The sequence below is a fragment of the Mytilus galloprovincialis genome, chromosome 11 (genome assembly GCF_965363235.1).
Source record: "Mytilus galloprovincialis chromosome 11, xbMytGall1.hap1.1, whole genome shotgun sequence".
Lineage (NCBI taxonomy): Eukaryota > Metazoa > Mollusca > Bivalvia > Mytilida > Mytilidae > Mytilus > Mytilus galloprovincialis.
Genome location: NC_134848.1, coordinates 12,648,364 through 12,664,568, shown reverse-complemented (window position 1 = coordinate 12,664,568; position 16,205 = coordinate 12,648,364). Strand labels below are relative to the sequence as shown.

The 16,205-nt window shown below is 30.0% G+C and overlaps 1 protein-coding gene across 1 annotated transcript; it reads right to left on the bottom strand.

The window, feature by feature from the left end:
* Window positions 1-10,465: 10,465 nt before the first annotated feature.
* Window positions 10,466-12,544, bottom strand: LOC143051666 (uncharacterized). The gene has a single exon (XM_076224568.1). The coding sequence runs from the start codon at window positions 12,494-12,496 to the stop codon at window positions 11,162-11,164; it is 1,335 nt and encodes a 444-aa protein (XP_076080683.1). The 5' UTR covers window positions 12,497-12,544; the 3' UTR covers window positions 10,466-11,161.
* Between the last annotated feature and the right edge of the window lie 3,661 nt (window positions 12,545-16,205).

Below are 16,205 nucleotides of genomic sequence, written 5' to 3'. Positions count from 1 at the left end.
TTCAACCAATGTTTAAAGTCTTGTAACAAATTTCTGATTTTGAAAAGACAGGTACTACCAAAATAACTCCCGGTTTTCTGGAAATCTTAAATTAGTGTACTATGTAGCGCATTAATCCTGAATTTTTAATGCAAACTCATAGACAAGTGAATTTTGGCTCAAAATGGTCTAAATATATTTCCCTTTCACCAAAAGTTTCATTTCTGCAAATTTGTTGGTTAGTTTAAGTAAACAATGACATCAAAAGCACTATTTTGTGTCAAAGTAGGACTACTTTTACATACGTTCTAAATTGGAGGGAGTAATTGGTGGTCTGACACCTAAAGAGCCAAAAAAGTTGCTCAGAAATCTTTGCTTTGCTTTATTCTTAATCCTTATTCAATTTGAAGTCAGAAACATCCTATCTGAGCATAATGTGACTTATATTACAAATTTCAAAGCTCAATTTAAACTGACTGTAATGTATGACTTTGATAGAAAATACTTGAAAATTTCATTTTGGACTACAGGAACATAAACTTTCAATATCAAGATCAGTTTTGTTGATTTTTTTCTTGTTTGTTCTACTTCTTAAAAGACTTTCCACAATTTTTACAATGGGTTAAGTAAAAAATTCAAGGTATTGAAGAGTCAAGGAATATTGACCCCCTTTTTTACACCTGGTGTAAGTAATGGGACTATTAAATGATCAAAAGTGCAGTCATGGTCATTTAACTGTTTTTATTTTCTATCAGTTGATACAACTTAAGGCATAAAACTTTCATTTGAGATAATAAATGGGATTTTTGTGAGTTTTTGCAATGTTTACATCAGGCTATGTAATCTGCCAAATACATGCTATGACGCAATGATATAAGGGATAAAAATCAAATAATTTCATTAAATCTTGATGACAAGAACTTTTTTTGGTGCTAAAATAAACATGTTTTAATGTAAATACCACAGAAACATCTTGCTGTGCATTTATAACAATTTGGGACATTTTTTTTATGTGAAAGCATATTGTCAGGGTGGGAAAAGCTAAAAATAGCACAAATTCAGGTCTAAGGCTCTAAATTTGTAATATGTGACTTTTTGCCCCCAAAAAGATTGAAATGTTACTACTATCACTTCATATGATCAGTTAAGTAAAAAAAATCAATTGTTTTCTGAATTTGGGGTTTCACCGCATTTCCCTTAAAGGTATCAGACCACCAATTAAAAATCCCTATCTGTTCAACCAAATTTTGCAATTTTCACAGCTTTCTAAATATTTTACCTTAAGTTTAACTTCAAGGAAACAAGGTATATCCTGAATTGTACATGTATCACCTTCCTACATGCCAATTTTCAACCAATGTTTAAAGTCTTGTAACAAATTTCTGATTTTGAAAAGACAGGTACTACCAAAATAACTCCCGGTTTTCTGGAAATCTTAAATTAGTGTACTATGTAGCGCATTAATCCTGAATTTTTAATGCAAACTCATAGACAAGTGAATTTTGGCTCAAAATGGTCTAAATATATTTCCCTTTCACCAAAAGTTTCATTTCTGCAAATTTGTTGGTTAGTTTAAGTAAACAATGACATCAAAAGCACTATTTTGTGTCAAAGTAGGACTACTTTTACATACGTTCTAAATTGGAGGGAGTAATTGGTGGTCTGACACCATCATGAATTGGTTGACCGTTATGGAATAACCGTTTCTCAAATGATATCGGATATGCACCTTACGTCGTAACTACAATCTCCTTCCCTTTCATTAATGTGACCTATTAAATTAGACTATTTTCCGGATTTGTTATCACATAAGCAACACAACCGGTGCCACATGTGGAGCAGGATCTGTTTACCCGTCCAGAGCACCTGCGTTGTCAGTTTATTTTCGATTTATGAGTTTGACTGTCCATTTGGTATATTTCGTCCCTCGTTAAACACTTCCATCATCACGCTTACATGTATAACAGTGAAACCTGGCGAAACCGAACCTCTTCATTCATATTTTGAATAAAATGATTAAATAGAATAATCATTATGATTATGTAATATTGATTATTATATTCCTTGTATGTTCCGGGCAACTCAGAAGTATGTCGCAGGAATACCATTCGTCAAAACTCGGTCGATTCCGTGCCTCATAACGGATAGACGGAAAGTAGCGGAGTCACCCGAGCATTGCCGATTGGCATGAATATTTTACATTCGATACATGGAAGTACAATTGTAACACGCAATCTAAAATAAAAAGAATAAATGTGTTGTTAAAATAAAGAAACGTATGAGCTTAACGTTTATTTAGAATCTAATTTAATACAGATCTTAGTTTTCATTAGCTCAAATTTATACAATTACTAGAACACACCCGTGATATCGCGGGTCCGTGACTGAATTAAAGTATATAACTATGCGCAAGCCTTATTTTAGTATTATTTTGTATCTGATAAAGTGATGCCGATTATAAGATACACAGTTTTCTCTGCTTTCAAATATTTCTGTTTGAACCCGTCGAACTGGTACTTATCAATTATTGGTAATATTAATTATTTGGATAACAAAAGGTCGTGGAATGGAGTATTTTTTAATCAACAGCATTGTCCTATGTTAGTTATAAATAAAGTTGAATTCAATGTTTTATGTCATGCCCGCTAACAAATTGAAAACGGTTCCTATATACACCTTATTTTTAGTCCAGATTTATAGTATTCGTATTATTACTGATTAAAATACTACAATAGGTAACAATTTGACAATGATTGAATTTAGTAGTGTCAACCCTGTGATTATGATCCGTGTATATAGCATAATCCTAAATACACCGTTTGGTGGTGCACCTGTTAGATGCGGAACGTACAGATAAGGTAATAGGTAACAGGTGAATATACTATTGGTATCGGTATCGGACTCGACCCGGAACTTCTTTATTATTGGCAATATTAATTACGTGGAAAACAAAAGGTCCTGGAGTGGTGTAATTTTTAATCTACACCTTTGTACTATATTAGTTATATATAAAGCTGAATTCTTTCATTCGTCGTTTTAACGTGATGACGGCTGACAAATTGGACCTCGTAATTTTAGTATTATAGATACATCAATAATGTATTTATATTTTAAGGCCTCAAATTGATACAATTATACAAAAATAATGTATTTATTACTCAATGTATTCTGTTTGAATATTATTAAAACTACATTTATTATGAATTTGAAACTGCTATATTCATGATATGCATGTACTTCAAACTTGTAGCATATTGAACATTGTAGTTTATCAGCTAATCATTATTCTGTAATATTTAGGCCACACTTAAGAATTATTTAGTTTGTCCAAAGATAGAGAGTAGGTACATTGAGGTAGGTAGGTAGTCATTTATTTTTATTATTTTTTTTAACAAAGAGAAATTAAATCGTTAAATGTTTTTTAGTCTCCATTCCTTTTTGATTAAAAACCACTTGTTCACATGAGGACAATAAAAGATTTGGAGTAGGCAGCTATTTTTGGGGTAGGCAGGGTTAGGCCAAACAAAAAATCTTTTTATTATGGCCTTACTTTTAAAATCTGTTGATTCCAGTTGATAAAGAGGCCACTGATGGGCCTTTCGGTCTGTGTATATCTGCGTCCATTCGTTTTTATACGACCGCAAAATTTTTTATTTTTTGGTCGTATATTGCTATCACGTTGGCGTCGTCGTCTGCGTCGTCGTCGTCGTCGTCCGAATACTTTTAGTTTTCGCATTCTAACTTTAGTAAAAGTGAATAGAAATCAATGAAATTTTAACACAAGGTTTATGACCACAAAAGGAAGGTTGGGATTGATTTTGGGAGTTTTGGTCCCAACATTTTAGGAATTAGGGGCCAAAAAGGGCCCAAATAAGCATTTTCTTGGTTTTCGCACTATAACTTTAGTTTAAGTGAATAGAAATCTATGAAATTTTCACACAAGTTTTATGACCACAAAAGGAAGGTTGGGATTGATTTTGGGAGTTTTGGTTCCAATAGTTTAGGAATTAAGGGCCAAAAAAGGGCCCAAATAAGCATTATTCTTGGTTTTCGCACAATAACTTTAGTATAAGTAAATAGAAATCTATGACACAAGGTTTATGATCATAAAAGGAAGGTTGGGTTTGATTTTGGGAGTTTTGGTCCTTACAGTTTAGGAATAAGGGGCCCAAAGGTTCCAAAATTGAACTTTGTGTGATTTCATCAAAAATTGAATAATTGGGGTTCTTTGATATGCCGAATCTAACTATGTATGTAAATTCTTAATTTTTGGTCCCGTTTTCAAATTGGTCTACATTAAGGTCCAAAGGGTCCAAAATTAAACTTAGTTTGATTTTAACAAAAATTGAATCCTTGGGGTTCTTTGATATGCTGAATCTTAACATGTACTTAGATTTTTGATTATTGGCCCAGTTTTCAAGTTGTTCCAAATCAGGATCCAAAATTATTATATTAAGTATCGTGCAACAGCAAGAAATTTTCAATTGCACAGTATTCAGCAGTAGCAAGAAATCTTCAATTGCAAAGTATTGTGCAATGGCAAGTATTTTCAATTGCACAGTATTGCGCAATAGCAAGAAATATCTAAATGCACAATATTGCGCAATAGCAAGCAATTTCCATTAGAGTTATCTTTCTTTGTCCAGAAGAGTAGTTAAATCAACTTAAATCATTGTTTTATACAATATACAATATGTATATTCACTTTTACTACCAACTGATAAATTATGTCAAAAAATGTACTTAGATTTTTAATTATTGGCCTAGTTTTCAAGTTGGTCCAATGGGGGTCCAAAATTAAACTTTGTTTGATTTCATCAAAAATTGAATAAATGGGTTCTTTGATACGCCAAATCTAACTGTGTATGTAGATTCTTAATTTTTGGTCCAGTTTTCAAATTGGTCTACATTAAGGTCCAAAGGGTCCGAAATTAAACTAAGTTTGATTTTAACAAAAATTGAATTCATGGGCTTATTTGATATGCTTTATCTAAATATGTACTTTGATTTTTGATTATGGGCCCAGTTTTCAAGTTGGTCCAAATCAGGATTCCATATCAAGTATTGTGCAATAGCAAGAAATTTTCAATTGCACAGTATTGCACAATAGCAAGCAATATCTAATTGCACAATATTGTGCAATAGCAATTAATTTTCAATTGGAGTTATCTTTCTTAGTATAGAATAGTAGTTGATAATATATGTTGGAAATTTGCCAGACATGACTATGATGTCATTTTCTATTTTTATTTGCCAATAACTTTATGTAAATAACTTCATTGGAAATTTGCCAATATAAAATGTTGCTGATTAAGTTTTTTTTATTGTTTTATACAATAAACAATGTATATTCACTTTTACTACCAACCAATCTTTACCATTCAGTGATAACAAGCACCTTATTTTACATTTTAATATTTTATGATGTATTTAAAAGAGTAGTTATTGTTGCAAACTCCATTAGAAATTTGAATTGATATCAGTTTTGGAAAAAGGGAAACGGGGATGTGAAAAAAGGGGGGGGGGGGTAAATTTTTCTCATTTCAGATTTCATAAATAAAAAGAAAATTTCTTCAAACATTTTTTTGAGAGGATTAATATTCAACAGCATAGTGAATTGCTAAAAGGCAAAAAAAAACTTTTAAGTTCATAAGACCACATTCATTCTGTGTCAGAAACCTATGCTGTGTCAACTATTTAATTTTAGATTTAAAAAGTTTGAAGAAGAAATCTTTAATTGATTTGTAAAATCTTTACATTTGTTTTGTGTAAAAAAAAAACATGTAATGTCAAAAATTTGACCACAATCCAAATTCAGAGCTGTATCACGCTTGAATGTTTTGTCCATACTTGCCCCAACTGTTCAGGGTTCGACCTCTGCGGTCGTATCAGGTCACCACTCATAAAAGATGATAATCTTGGGTCCAGTAAAAAGATTGATACAGTTGATCTGTTGCCATTCTCCATAATGATCAGTTACTTTGCTGTCATAACTAATTGAACAACTTATATATATTGAACAAATCAATTAAAGTTTCCTTAACGATCCTTGACCAGTAATGATAACGTCTGGCGTATATACAAAATGTAGTCCTGGTATCGATGATGAGTTTATATAGAACAAATATATAAACATGTATGTTCATGAGAGAACAACACAATACTTGAAAAGTGTGTTTTAGACCTCAAAACTGAAAATAATAAACTTGTTGAAAGTGGTTCACAAAGTTTCCTTTAACAAAAAGTATTACTATTATTCCATGCATCAAATGTCAACAAAAATCTAAGGTGAGCGACACAGGGTCCTTTGCCCCTCTAGTTTCGGTTTGCAATAGCGTTATCAGTTTGAGAACCACGACATGGTATATAACCCATTGTAATCTTAAGTCGTCATTTCAAGAAACGTTAACAATGATAGGCAATATATATACAAGTGGAGATCAGTTCTAAGGGTTATATCGAATATCGAGTATCGAATATACAACAACATCATCAAACAAATAATCGAAGAATATCAAGGCTACTTCACAGTGTATCGACAAAAATGAAACACAATTTATCATTAGAAATACGAAGAGATGACTTTATTGCAAACCTTGAAACAAACGACCAGAGTTTTAAAAAAGATATCAGGGATACGCCAACGATCCCACAACATCATGAACCAAATTACCAAGCGATATCAAGAAGTTTACTTATGACATATGGCCTTAAAAAGATACAATATATCGACATTAAGCAAAGAATTGTTCCAAAAAGAAATACAGAGCTATATGCATCCATAAGTCTTGCATGTCTTGTCTATGACAAAAATTGTTTTCACATCTATAAGGTTTCTCACCTGTATTCGTTCTCATATGTCCCTGTAAAGTATCAATCCGACTAAATCCTTTACCACACACATCGCACATATACGTTTTTTGAACCAGTATGTGTTGTGGGAATCGTAATTCACTAGTTTGACGACATCTTCTACCGCATACACCACACTTACAAATGTGCTTTTCACCAGTATGCATTTTCATATGCATATATATACATTTGTAGTTTTAATCGTTGACTAAACCGTTTGCTGCATATATCACAGTTAAAAGGTTTATTATCCGTGTGTGTTATCGTGTTAACCTTTAAATACTACAACATTTACGTGATACATATTATGTATATATATATATATAGGTTTTTAGCAAGTATGCATTCCAATGTGTTAGTAAATCGTGTCCTTGACGTAATATTTTATCACATTCTTTACAAATTCAATATTTTTCAAACATATGTGTTCTCATATGTCTCTTTAAGGCATCACTTCGACTTAAATACAAACATCACATATATATGGTTTGATATCAGTATGAATTCTTATGTGTGTCTTTGACATGTTTAAGGCACTATTTTGACCATTACTTCGATCATACACGTCTCATCATAAAAAGTTTCCACAGTGTGTATACGCATGTGTGACTTTTATTCACAAACGTCACAGTTAAAAGCTTTACCATCATTGGGTTAACGCATGTGTGATTTTAATTGTTGATTAAGACTAAAACTTTTACCACATTCATCACATGTATATTAAAGGTTCATCACCAGTGTGTATTCTTATATGTCTCTGTAAGTTACTTCTTCCAGAAAATCCTTTAACATATACATCACAAGTATAAGGTTTATCACCAGTCATGCAAATGTGACTTATCATGCTTCCCATGTGTGACGAGATCCTTTAAGATTTTTTTCCAAACACGTCAGAGTTAAAAGCTTTATCATCATTGTGTATACGCATGTGTGACTCTTAGTGTTGTTTGAGACTAAAACATTTACTACAAACATCACATGTATGACGTGTGTCATCATTGTCTATATGCATGTGTGACTTTAAGGTGGTACCTAACACTACTGAGATATAACTTTGTAAAGTCAGCTAAACGTTTTAATAACGTTGTGTGGTAAAGGGAAAATCAAGCTTCTCAATGATCAATATTGGTATTTCTCTAACTGCTACATAACAAACGGTTGGTTCAAAATTTTTGAAATTTTTACATTTTTGTTAAAGGGTCAAAGTTAATATATCATGTACATTGTCAATATTTTACGAAAATTAAACGAACAAAATTCATTTTAGTCAAAGTGTTGGGTACCACCTTAAGTGTTCTTTAAGAGTAAAACCTTCACTACATAGTACACAGGTAAAAGGTGTAAGTTATCATCATGATCATGTGCATCCGTAAGTTACATCTTTGAGCAAATAATTTACCACATACGTCAAATGTATAAGGTTTATCACAGTGTGATTTATCATGTGTGACTTTAATTCACTAGGTCGTTTAAAATCTCTTCCACACACGTCATAGTTAAAAGGTTTTTCATCATTATGTTTACGCATGTGTGACTTTAAGTAATGTTTAAGACTAAAACCTTTACTACACACATCACAGTTAAAAGTTTTATCACCACAATCATATATTATGTGTGTCTTTAATTGATTATATCGTTTAAACGCTTTCCCACAAACGTCAGTCAGGGGTACTTCTTATACAAGTGAATTTTATTTACTTGAATAAGTAACCAGATGCTCCGCAGGGCGCAGCTTTATACGACAGCAGAGGTTGAACCCTGAACGGTTGGGGCAAGTATGGACACAACATTCAAGCTGGATTCAGCTCTAAATTTGGATTATGATAGCATAGGTTTCTGACACAGAATGAATGTGGTCTAATGAACTTAATTTTTTTGTTTTGCCTTTGAGCAATTCACTATGCTGTTGAATATTAATCCTCTCAAAAAAATTGAAGAAATTTTCCTTTTATTTATGAAAAATGAAATGAGAAAAAATTTTTTCACATCCCCCTTTCCTTTATTCTAAAACTGATCTCAATTCTAATTTCTAATGGAGTTTGCAACAATAACTACTCATTTAAATACATCATAAAATATTAAAATGTAAAAAAAGTGCTTGTTATCACTGAATGGTAAAGATTGTTTTAATTTATCAGTTGGTAGTAAAAGTGAATATACATATTGTATATTGTATAAAACAATGATTTAAGTTGATTTAACTACTCTTCTGGACAAAGAAAGATAACTCTAATGGAAATTGCTTGCTATTGCGCAATATTGTGCATTTAGATATTTCTTGCTATTGCGCAATACTGTGCAATTGAAAATACTTGCCATTGCACAATACTTTGCAATTGAAGATTTCTTGCTACTGCTGAATACTGTGCAATTGAAAATTTCTTGCTGTTGCACGATACTTAATATAATAATTTTGGATCCTGATTTGGAACAACTTGAAAACTGGGCCAATAATCAAAAATCTAAGTACATGTTAAGATTCAGCATATCAAAGAACCCAAAGGATTTAATTTTAGTTAAAATCAAACTAAGTTTAATTTTGGACCCTTTGGACCTTAGTGTAGACCAATTTGAAAACAGGACCAAAAATTAAGAATCTACATGCACAGTTAGATTCGGCATATCAAAGAACCCCAATTATTCAATTTTTGATGAAATCAAACAAAGTTTAATTTTGGACCCTTTTGGCCCCTTATTCCTAAACTGTTGGGACCAAAACTCCCAAAAGTAATCCCAACCTTCCTTATATAGTCATAAACCTTGTGTTAAAATTTCATAGATTTCTATTTAAATATACTAAAGTTATGGTGCGAAAACCAAGAAAATGCTTATTTGGGCCCCTTTTTTTGCCCCTAATTCCTAAACTGTTCGGACATCAAATCTTAAAATCAATCCCAATCTTTCTTTTGTGGTTATAAACCTTGTGTTCAAATTTCATAGATTTCTATTCACTTTTACTAAAGTTAGAGTGCGAACTTCTTCATCATGATCATTGTACATACGCATGTGTGACTTTAAGTTGTGATACGACGAACAAATTTTTAATGTTTGCGGTCGTATAAAAATAAATGTACACATATAAGTAAATTTGAAGTTTACTTATACAAGTGAATTTTATTTACTTGTATATGTAAAAAAAAATTGGCTAAAGTTATGTCCCTTAGACATTCAGATTTTTTACTTGTATAAGTAAAAAAGTCATCCTTTCTTCTTTTCTTGAATTCTTAAGATTTCTTTGCACTGATAGAATTTTAAATTGTGTACCCTTTGCAGATGTCTTTACTAATCATTTAAGTACAATTTCATGGACAATGAAAATCCCATTTTTCTGTTATCTTCATAACAAAAGGAGCAATTTTTGAAGACCTTGCGCAAATATACAAGATCTTTGCTCAATTAGTTTCGTTACTGAATTAATGAGATGAAACATTGAACTTTAATATAAAAAAAAAAATGAGCAAACCTGGGAAAAATCATTAAAGGCATGATTTTACATCTCAAAACTTAATGATTTTTGTGGAATTGTAATGTGTACATTTTTTTTCACTTATTTAAGTAAATAAAATTAACTTGTATAAGTAGTACCCCTGACTGAACGTCACAATATAGTGGGATCATTCCTAAAACGTCACAATTAAAAGGTTTATCTTTATTGTGTACACGCATGTGTGAATTTTAGAGTTGTTTAATATTAAAACTTTTGCCACATACATCACAGTTAAAAGATTTATCAACAATATGGTTTCTTAATGACGTATATGGGTCTGTAAATTGCTTCTTCCAGTAAATCCTTTACCACATACATCACAGGCATAAGGTGTATCATCAGTCATACCAGTGTGAACTATCATGTGTGACTTTAATTCACTACGTCCTTTGAGATCTGTTCCACACACGTCACAGTTAAAAGGTTTATCATCATCATGATCATTGTACATACGCATGTGTGACTTTAAGTTGTGATTAACACTAAGCATTTACTACATACATCACACGTATTAGTTTAATCACCAGTATGCTGTATCATGTGTGACTATAATCAATAAGATCGATTAAACGCTTTCCCTGAAACATCACAATTCACAATTGTGTCATCATTTCCGGAAATATCAATCGTTACTTTATTTTTCTGAGTTTGGAACTTTTATTCATAGACGTTTTGTGTGGTCCGCTTTTCCACTATTGAGCCGCTCAGTGGCCCTAAACTATATTGTGGAATCATCCCTAAATCGTCACATTAAAAAAGTTTATCACCATTGTGTAGACACATGTGTGACTCTAAGAGCTGTTTAAGACTAAAACTTTTACCACATACATCACAGTTAAAAGATTAATCCCCATGATCACCAGTATGTATTCTTATATGTGTCTGTAATTTACCGGTTCGAGCAAATCCTTTACCACATACATCACATGTATAAGGTTTTTCTCCAGTGTGAATACTCATGTGTTCCTGTACGTGCTGCTTCCGACTAAAAGCTTTACCACATACATCACAGCTAAACGATTTATCACCAACATGTATTCTTATATGTCTCTGTAAGTTACTTCTTCCAGCAAATCCTTTACCACATACATCACATGTATAAGGTTTATCACCAGTGTGTATACGCATATGATTTTTTACGTGCGGCTTCTGTCTGAAAGTTTTACCACATACATCACAGCTAAAAGGTTTAACATCAGTGTGTATACGCATATGTTTATTTACGTGCAGCTTCTGTCTAAAAGCTTTACCACATACATCACAGCTAAAAGGTTTATCACCAATATGTATTTGTATATGTCTCTGTAAGTTACTTCTTCTAGCAAATCCTTTACCACATACATCACATGTATAAGGTTTATCACCAGTGTGTATAAGCATATGTTTCTTTACAAGTGGCTTCTGTCTAAAAGCTTGACCAAATACATCACAGCTAAAAGGTTTAACATCAGTGTGCATACGCATATGTTTCTCTGCGTGTGGCTTTTGTCTAAAAGCTTGACCACATACATCACAGCTAAAAGGTTTAACGTCAGTATGAGTTCTCATGTGCAACTGTAAGTCATTACTCTGTGCAAATCCTTTACTGCATACATCACAGGTATAAGGTTTATCATCAGTCATACCCGTGTGAAATATCATGTGTGACTTTAATTCACTAGGTCGTTTAAATTTTATTCTACAAACGTCACAGTTAAAAGGTTTATCATCATTGTGTATACGCATGTGTGACTTTAAGTCTGGTTTTAGACTAAGAGATTTACTAAATACATCAGATTTAAAAGGTTCATCACCTGTGTGTCTTCTCATATGCATCCGTAGATGATATCGTTGAATAAAGTCTTTACCACATATTTTACATTTATACGGTTTGTTGGCAGTTTGCTGAATTATAATTGTGTTAAGTTCACTAGGTTGGTATTTTGACTGTTCTTCTCTTTTCAATCCTTTAACACACACTTGACAAGTATTCTCGGACTTATCATGTCTTTTCCATTCGTTACTACACAATTGACACTCATTCTGTATCTTTTCTTCCCTTTCTAATCCTTTACCACACAGTTGACCAGTGCAATTCTTACACCCATTATTATATATTGTGTCTGCCTTTATAAAGTGATCTGGATTATGATCAAGGGAATCGTTCATAAAATCAACTGTATTTTTGTTGTCAGTCATTTTCTGTGTTTAGCCCCTTCTTGCTCTCTTTTGTGGTCTTGGCTTGCGCCTTTTACAAAAGAAAAATAACTTGAATCAGTCAATTTAAGGTTGAATATCATAATATCTAAACATCTAAATATATTTAGTAAACGTAAGTAAGTTGGGTTATTTTTAAGAAAAAAAATGGTTTCATACCGTCACCATTCGAGGATTATGTGGAGCAGGATCTGCTTACCCTTCCGGAGCACCTGAGATCACCCCTAGTTTTTGGTGGGGTTCGTGTTGTTTATTCTTTAGTTTTCTATGTTGTGTCGTGTGTACTATTGTTTTTCTGTTTGTCTTTTTTATTTTTAGCCATGGCGTTGTCAGTTTGTTTTAGATTTATGAGTTTGACTGTCCCTTTGGTATCTTTCGTCCCTCTTTTATCTGGTATATACAAATGTTGTCCTTATTTGGCGTGTATAATTGATCATTACATTTTATTTGTTTTCCTCTATCTTCATGATCTTTGCGTCTTAGATATTTGAATTTCTGTTTTTTTTTTTCTCTATCGTCGATGTGCCTAATGTCTTTTGATGATTTTTTAAAAAGATTTATTTCAAAAGACAGTAACATATCATCACAACTCGGACGCTTCTGTACTGTCATCTTTTAAAAGAGTAGCCGTAACAGGGTACTGCCCGATTTGGGCAAGTTAAATTAAATTCTGTATATCGGCAAGTTAACATATTATGTGTATTCCCTCTTTCTTTTTTTTTAATCATTACTTTTTAGGTTATAAAAAAATATTGCACAGTTTAGCTATCTTGAGATTTCTATTCAAAAAAAGATATTGTTATTATAATTATTATTATTATTATTATTATTATTATTATTATTATTATTATTAATATAATTATTATTATTATTATTCCTATTATCATTATCATTATATTTTTATTATAATTATTGTTATCATTATTTTCATTATAAATAAAGGCAACAGTAGTATACCGCTGTTCAAAACTCATAAATCCATGGACAAAAAACAAAATCGGGGTAACAAACTAAAACCGAGGAAAACGCATTAAATATAAGAGGAGAACAACGACATAACACTAAAATGTAACACACATAGACAAAATCCCACGAAAATAACAAATATGACATATATATATATAATATCAAAACCAAATGCATGAATTTGGGATAGACAAGTACCTTGACACGTCTTATCGCAATGTGAATTTACACTCAAAAATAAAAGAAAACAAACGACAATTGTTCTTTTTATTATCAGTATCATTATATTATTATTACTATTATTATTATTATTATTATTATTATTATTATTATTATTATTATTATTTTATTATATTATTATTAATAATATTATTATAATAATAATAGTAATAATAATAATAATAATAATAATAATAATAATAATAATAGTATTACTACTGTATTGTTATTATTATTGTTATATTTATTATTATTATTATTATTATTATTTTCATTATAATTGTTCTTTTTATTATCAGTATCATTATATTATTATTATTATTATTATTATTATTATTATTATTACCATCATTATTATATTATTAAAATTATTATTACTATTATCATTATCATTAATATATTTATTATATTTATTATTATTATTATTTTCATTATGTTTATTCTTTTATTATCAGTATCATTATATTATTATTATTGTTATTATTATTATTATTATTATTATTATTATTATTATTATTATTATTATTATTATTATTTTTTTTTTATTATTATTATTATTATTATCATTATTATTATTATTTTTTATTATTATAATTTTTATTATTAATAATAATACTATTATTAATAATAACACTATTATTATTATTATTATTATTATTATTATTATTATTATTATTATTATTATTATTATTATAGTTATTATTATTATTATTATTATTATTATTATATTATTATTATTATTATTATTAACTCTTTTACCATGTGTATAGTACATAGATTCAACGTTTACTGTCTTCACCTTATTATTGTTATTATTATTATTAGTATTATTATTATTATTATTATTATTATTATTATTATTATTATTATTATTATTATCATTATTATTATTGTTGTTAAATTTATTATTATTATTATTATTATTATTATTATTATTATTATTATTATTATTATTATTATTATTATTATTATCATTATTATTATTTTTATTATAAAATAACTCTTTTATCATGTTTATAGTACAACGATTCAGTTTTTATTATCTTTATTTATCATATTTCATCCTTTCATATACCTACATAACAATGTTTAATTTTATTAAGAACAAATCATATATGTTAACCTTACGTTCCATATACAGATTTTTTGAGCGAAATATCGATTAATTTACTATGATAAATACGTTGATATGCTTTATGCTGTATTTCAGAATGAACTGAATCATTATCAACTGAAACCATTAGACTTGGATACAGGCTTAGATGTTAACGATTGTAGCGTAACTACTGTTGGATTTCATTAAAGTTTACAAAACATCAATATGATCATATATGTTCATGTTTCGGAAGAATTGTTTGTAGTTTTGATTTAATATGTTAAAGCCTTGCCTTTAGTTCTATTATACAATACACATATACATATAGATCGTATACTCACTTATTCATATCCTCAGAGTTCAAATCACAAATTTTCAAGTAGAGTAATCTAAAAATAGCATTGAAAGAAAAGGTTTAAACACGAAGGGAGATAATTACAGTAAATTACTTATGGTGTGCCAGTTTAATATTATATGTCTTTAAATCAGTGACAAAAAGAAAAACAGCTGCCTGGGCATTCGTCGGTATCGGGTTGGATTCCAATAATAATTTTCTGGTTTCCCGTTCGTTTTCTAGCCAGCCGGGTGACCTATTCCTTTATTTAGTATTTATAATGTATTTTATGCAAATAGCAAAACTTTATTTTCTGTAAAACTTTTTGAGGAATGTTTATTTGGATATTTGGAGTATATTTACTTTAAAGAAATACCAGTTGAATAAAATATCATTATTCTTATATTATTAAATATCTACGGGATATTCTGGAACAATGTTTGAGAACATGAATAAAAAATATTAGCAAATAATATTGTGTTAATGTTGTTAAAACATTTGACTCAATTGTAAGAAATAAAACATTAAGAAAAATAATAAAATTAACATTTTTCTGATGTTTAATATTTTATTTAAATATTTTGTGAGCGACCTCCATATGACATTTGAAAATGTTTATAAAATGTTATGTGTTTGCTGGGATTGTCATGAAATAAACTTATAGAATTAATGTGTATGCAATATTGTAAAATTAAAAAAAAAAGATTTTTTTTAAAGTTTTATAGTAATACATATAAGAAACATATAAGAAATCCCAATGTACAGTACATTGCGTTAATGTTACAGTAATGCAATGTAAAAGCTAGTAAACATAAATATAATTTTTGCTTCATTCGCAATTAATCGGTTCGTTACCCAACCTGGCATTCAGGCTATTAGTCTCTAATGTGAACATATTTTTTGTTATTATTGGACTTCTGATCACCCCGCGTCTTTGTCGAGCCTTTGACTTTAGTTGAAAAAGCGAGACATAGCGATCCTACATTCCGTCGGCGTCCACAAAAATACAAGTTGTTGTTGTTTTTTTTTTATTCTAATAACGTTCTGAAACCATCCAGGGTTTCTACGAAACTTAA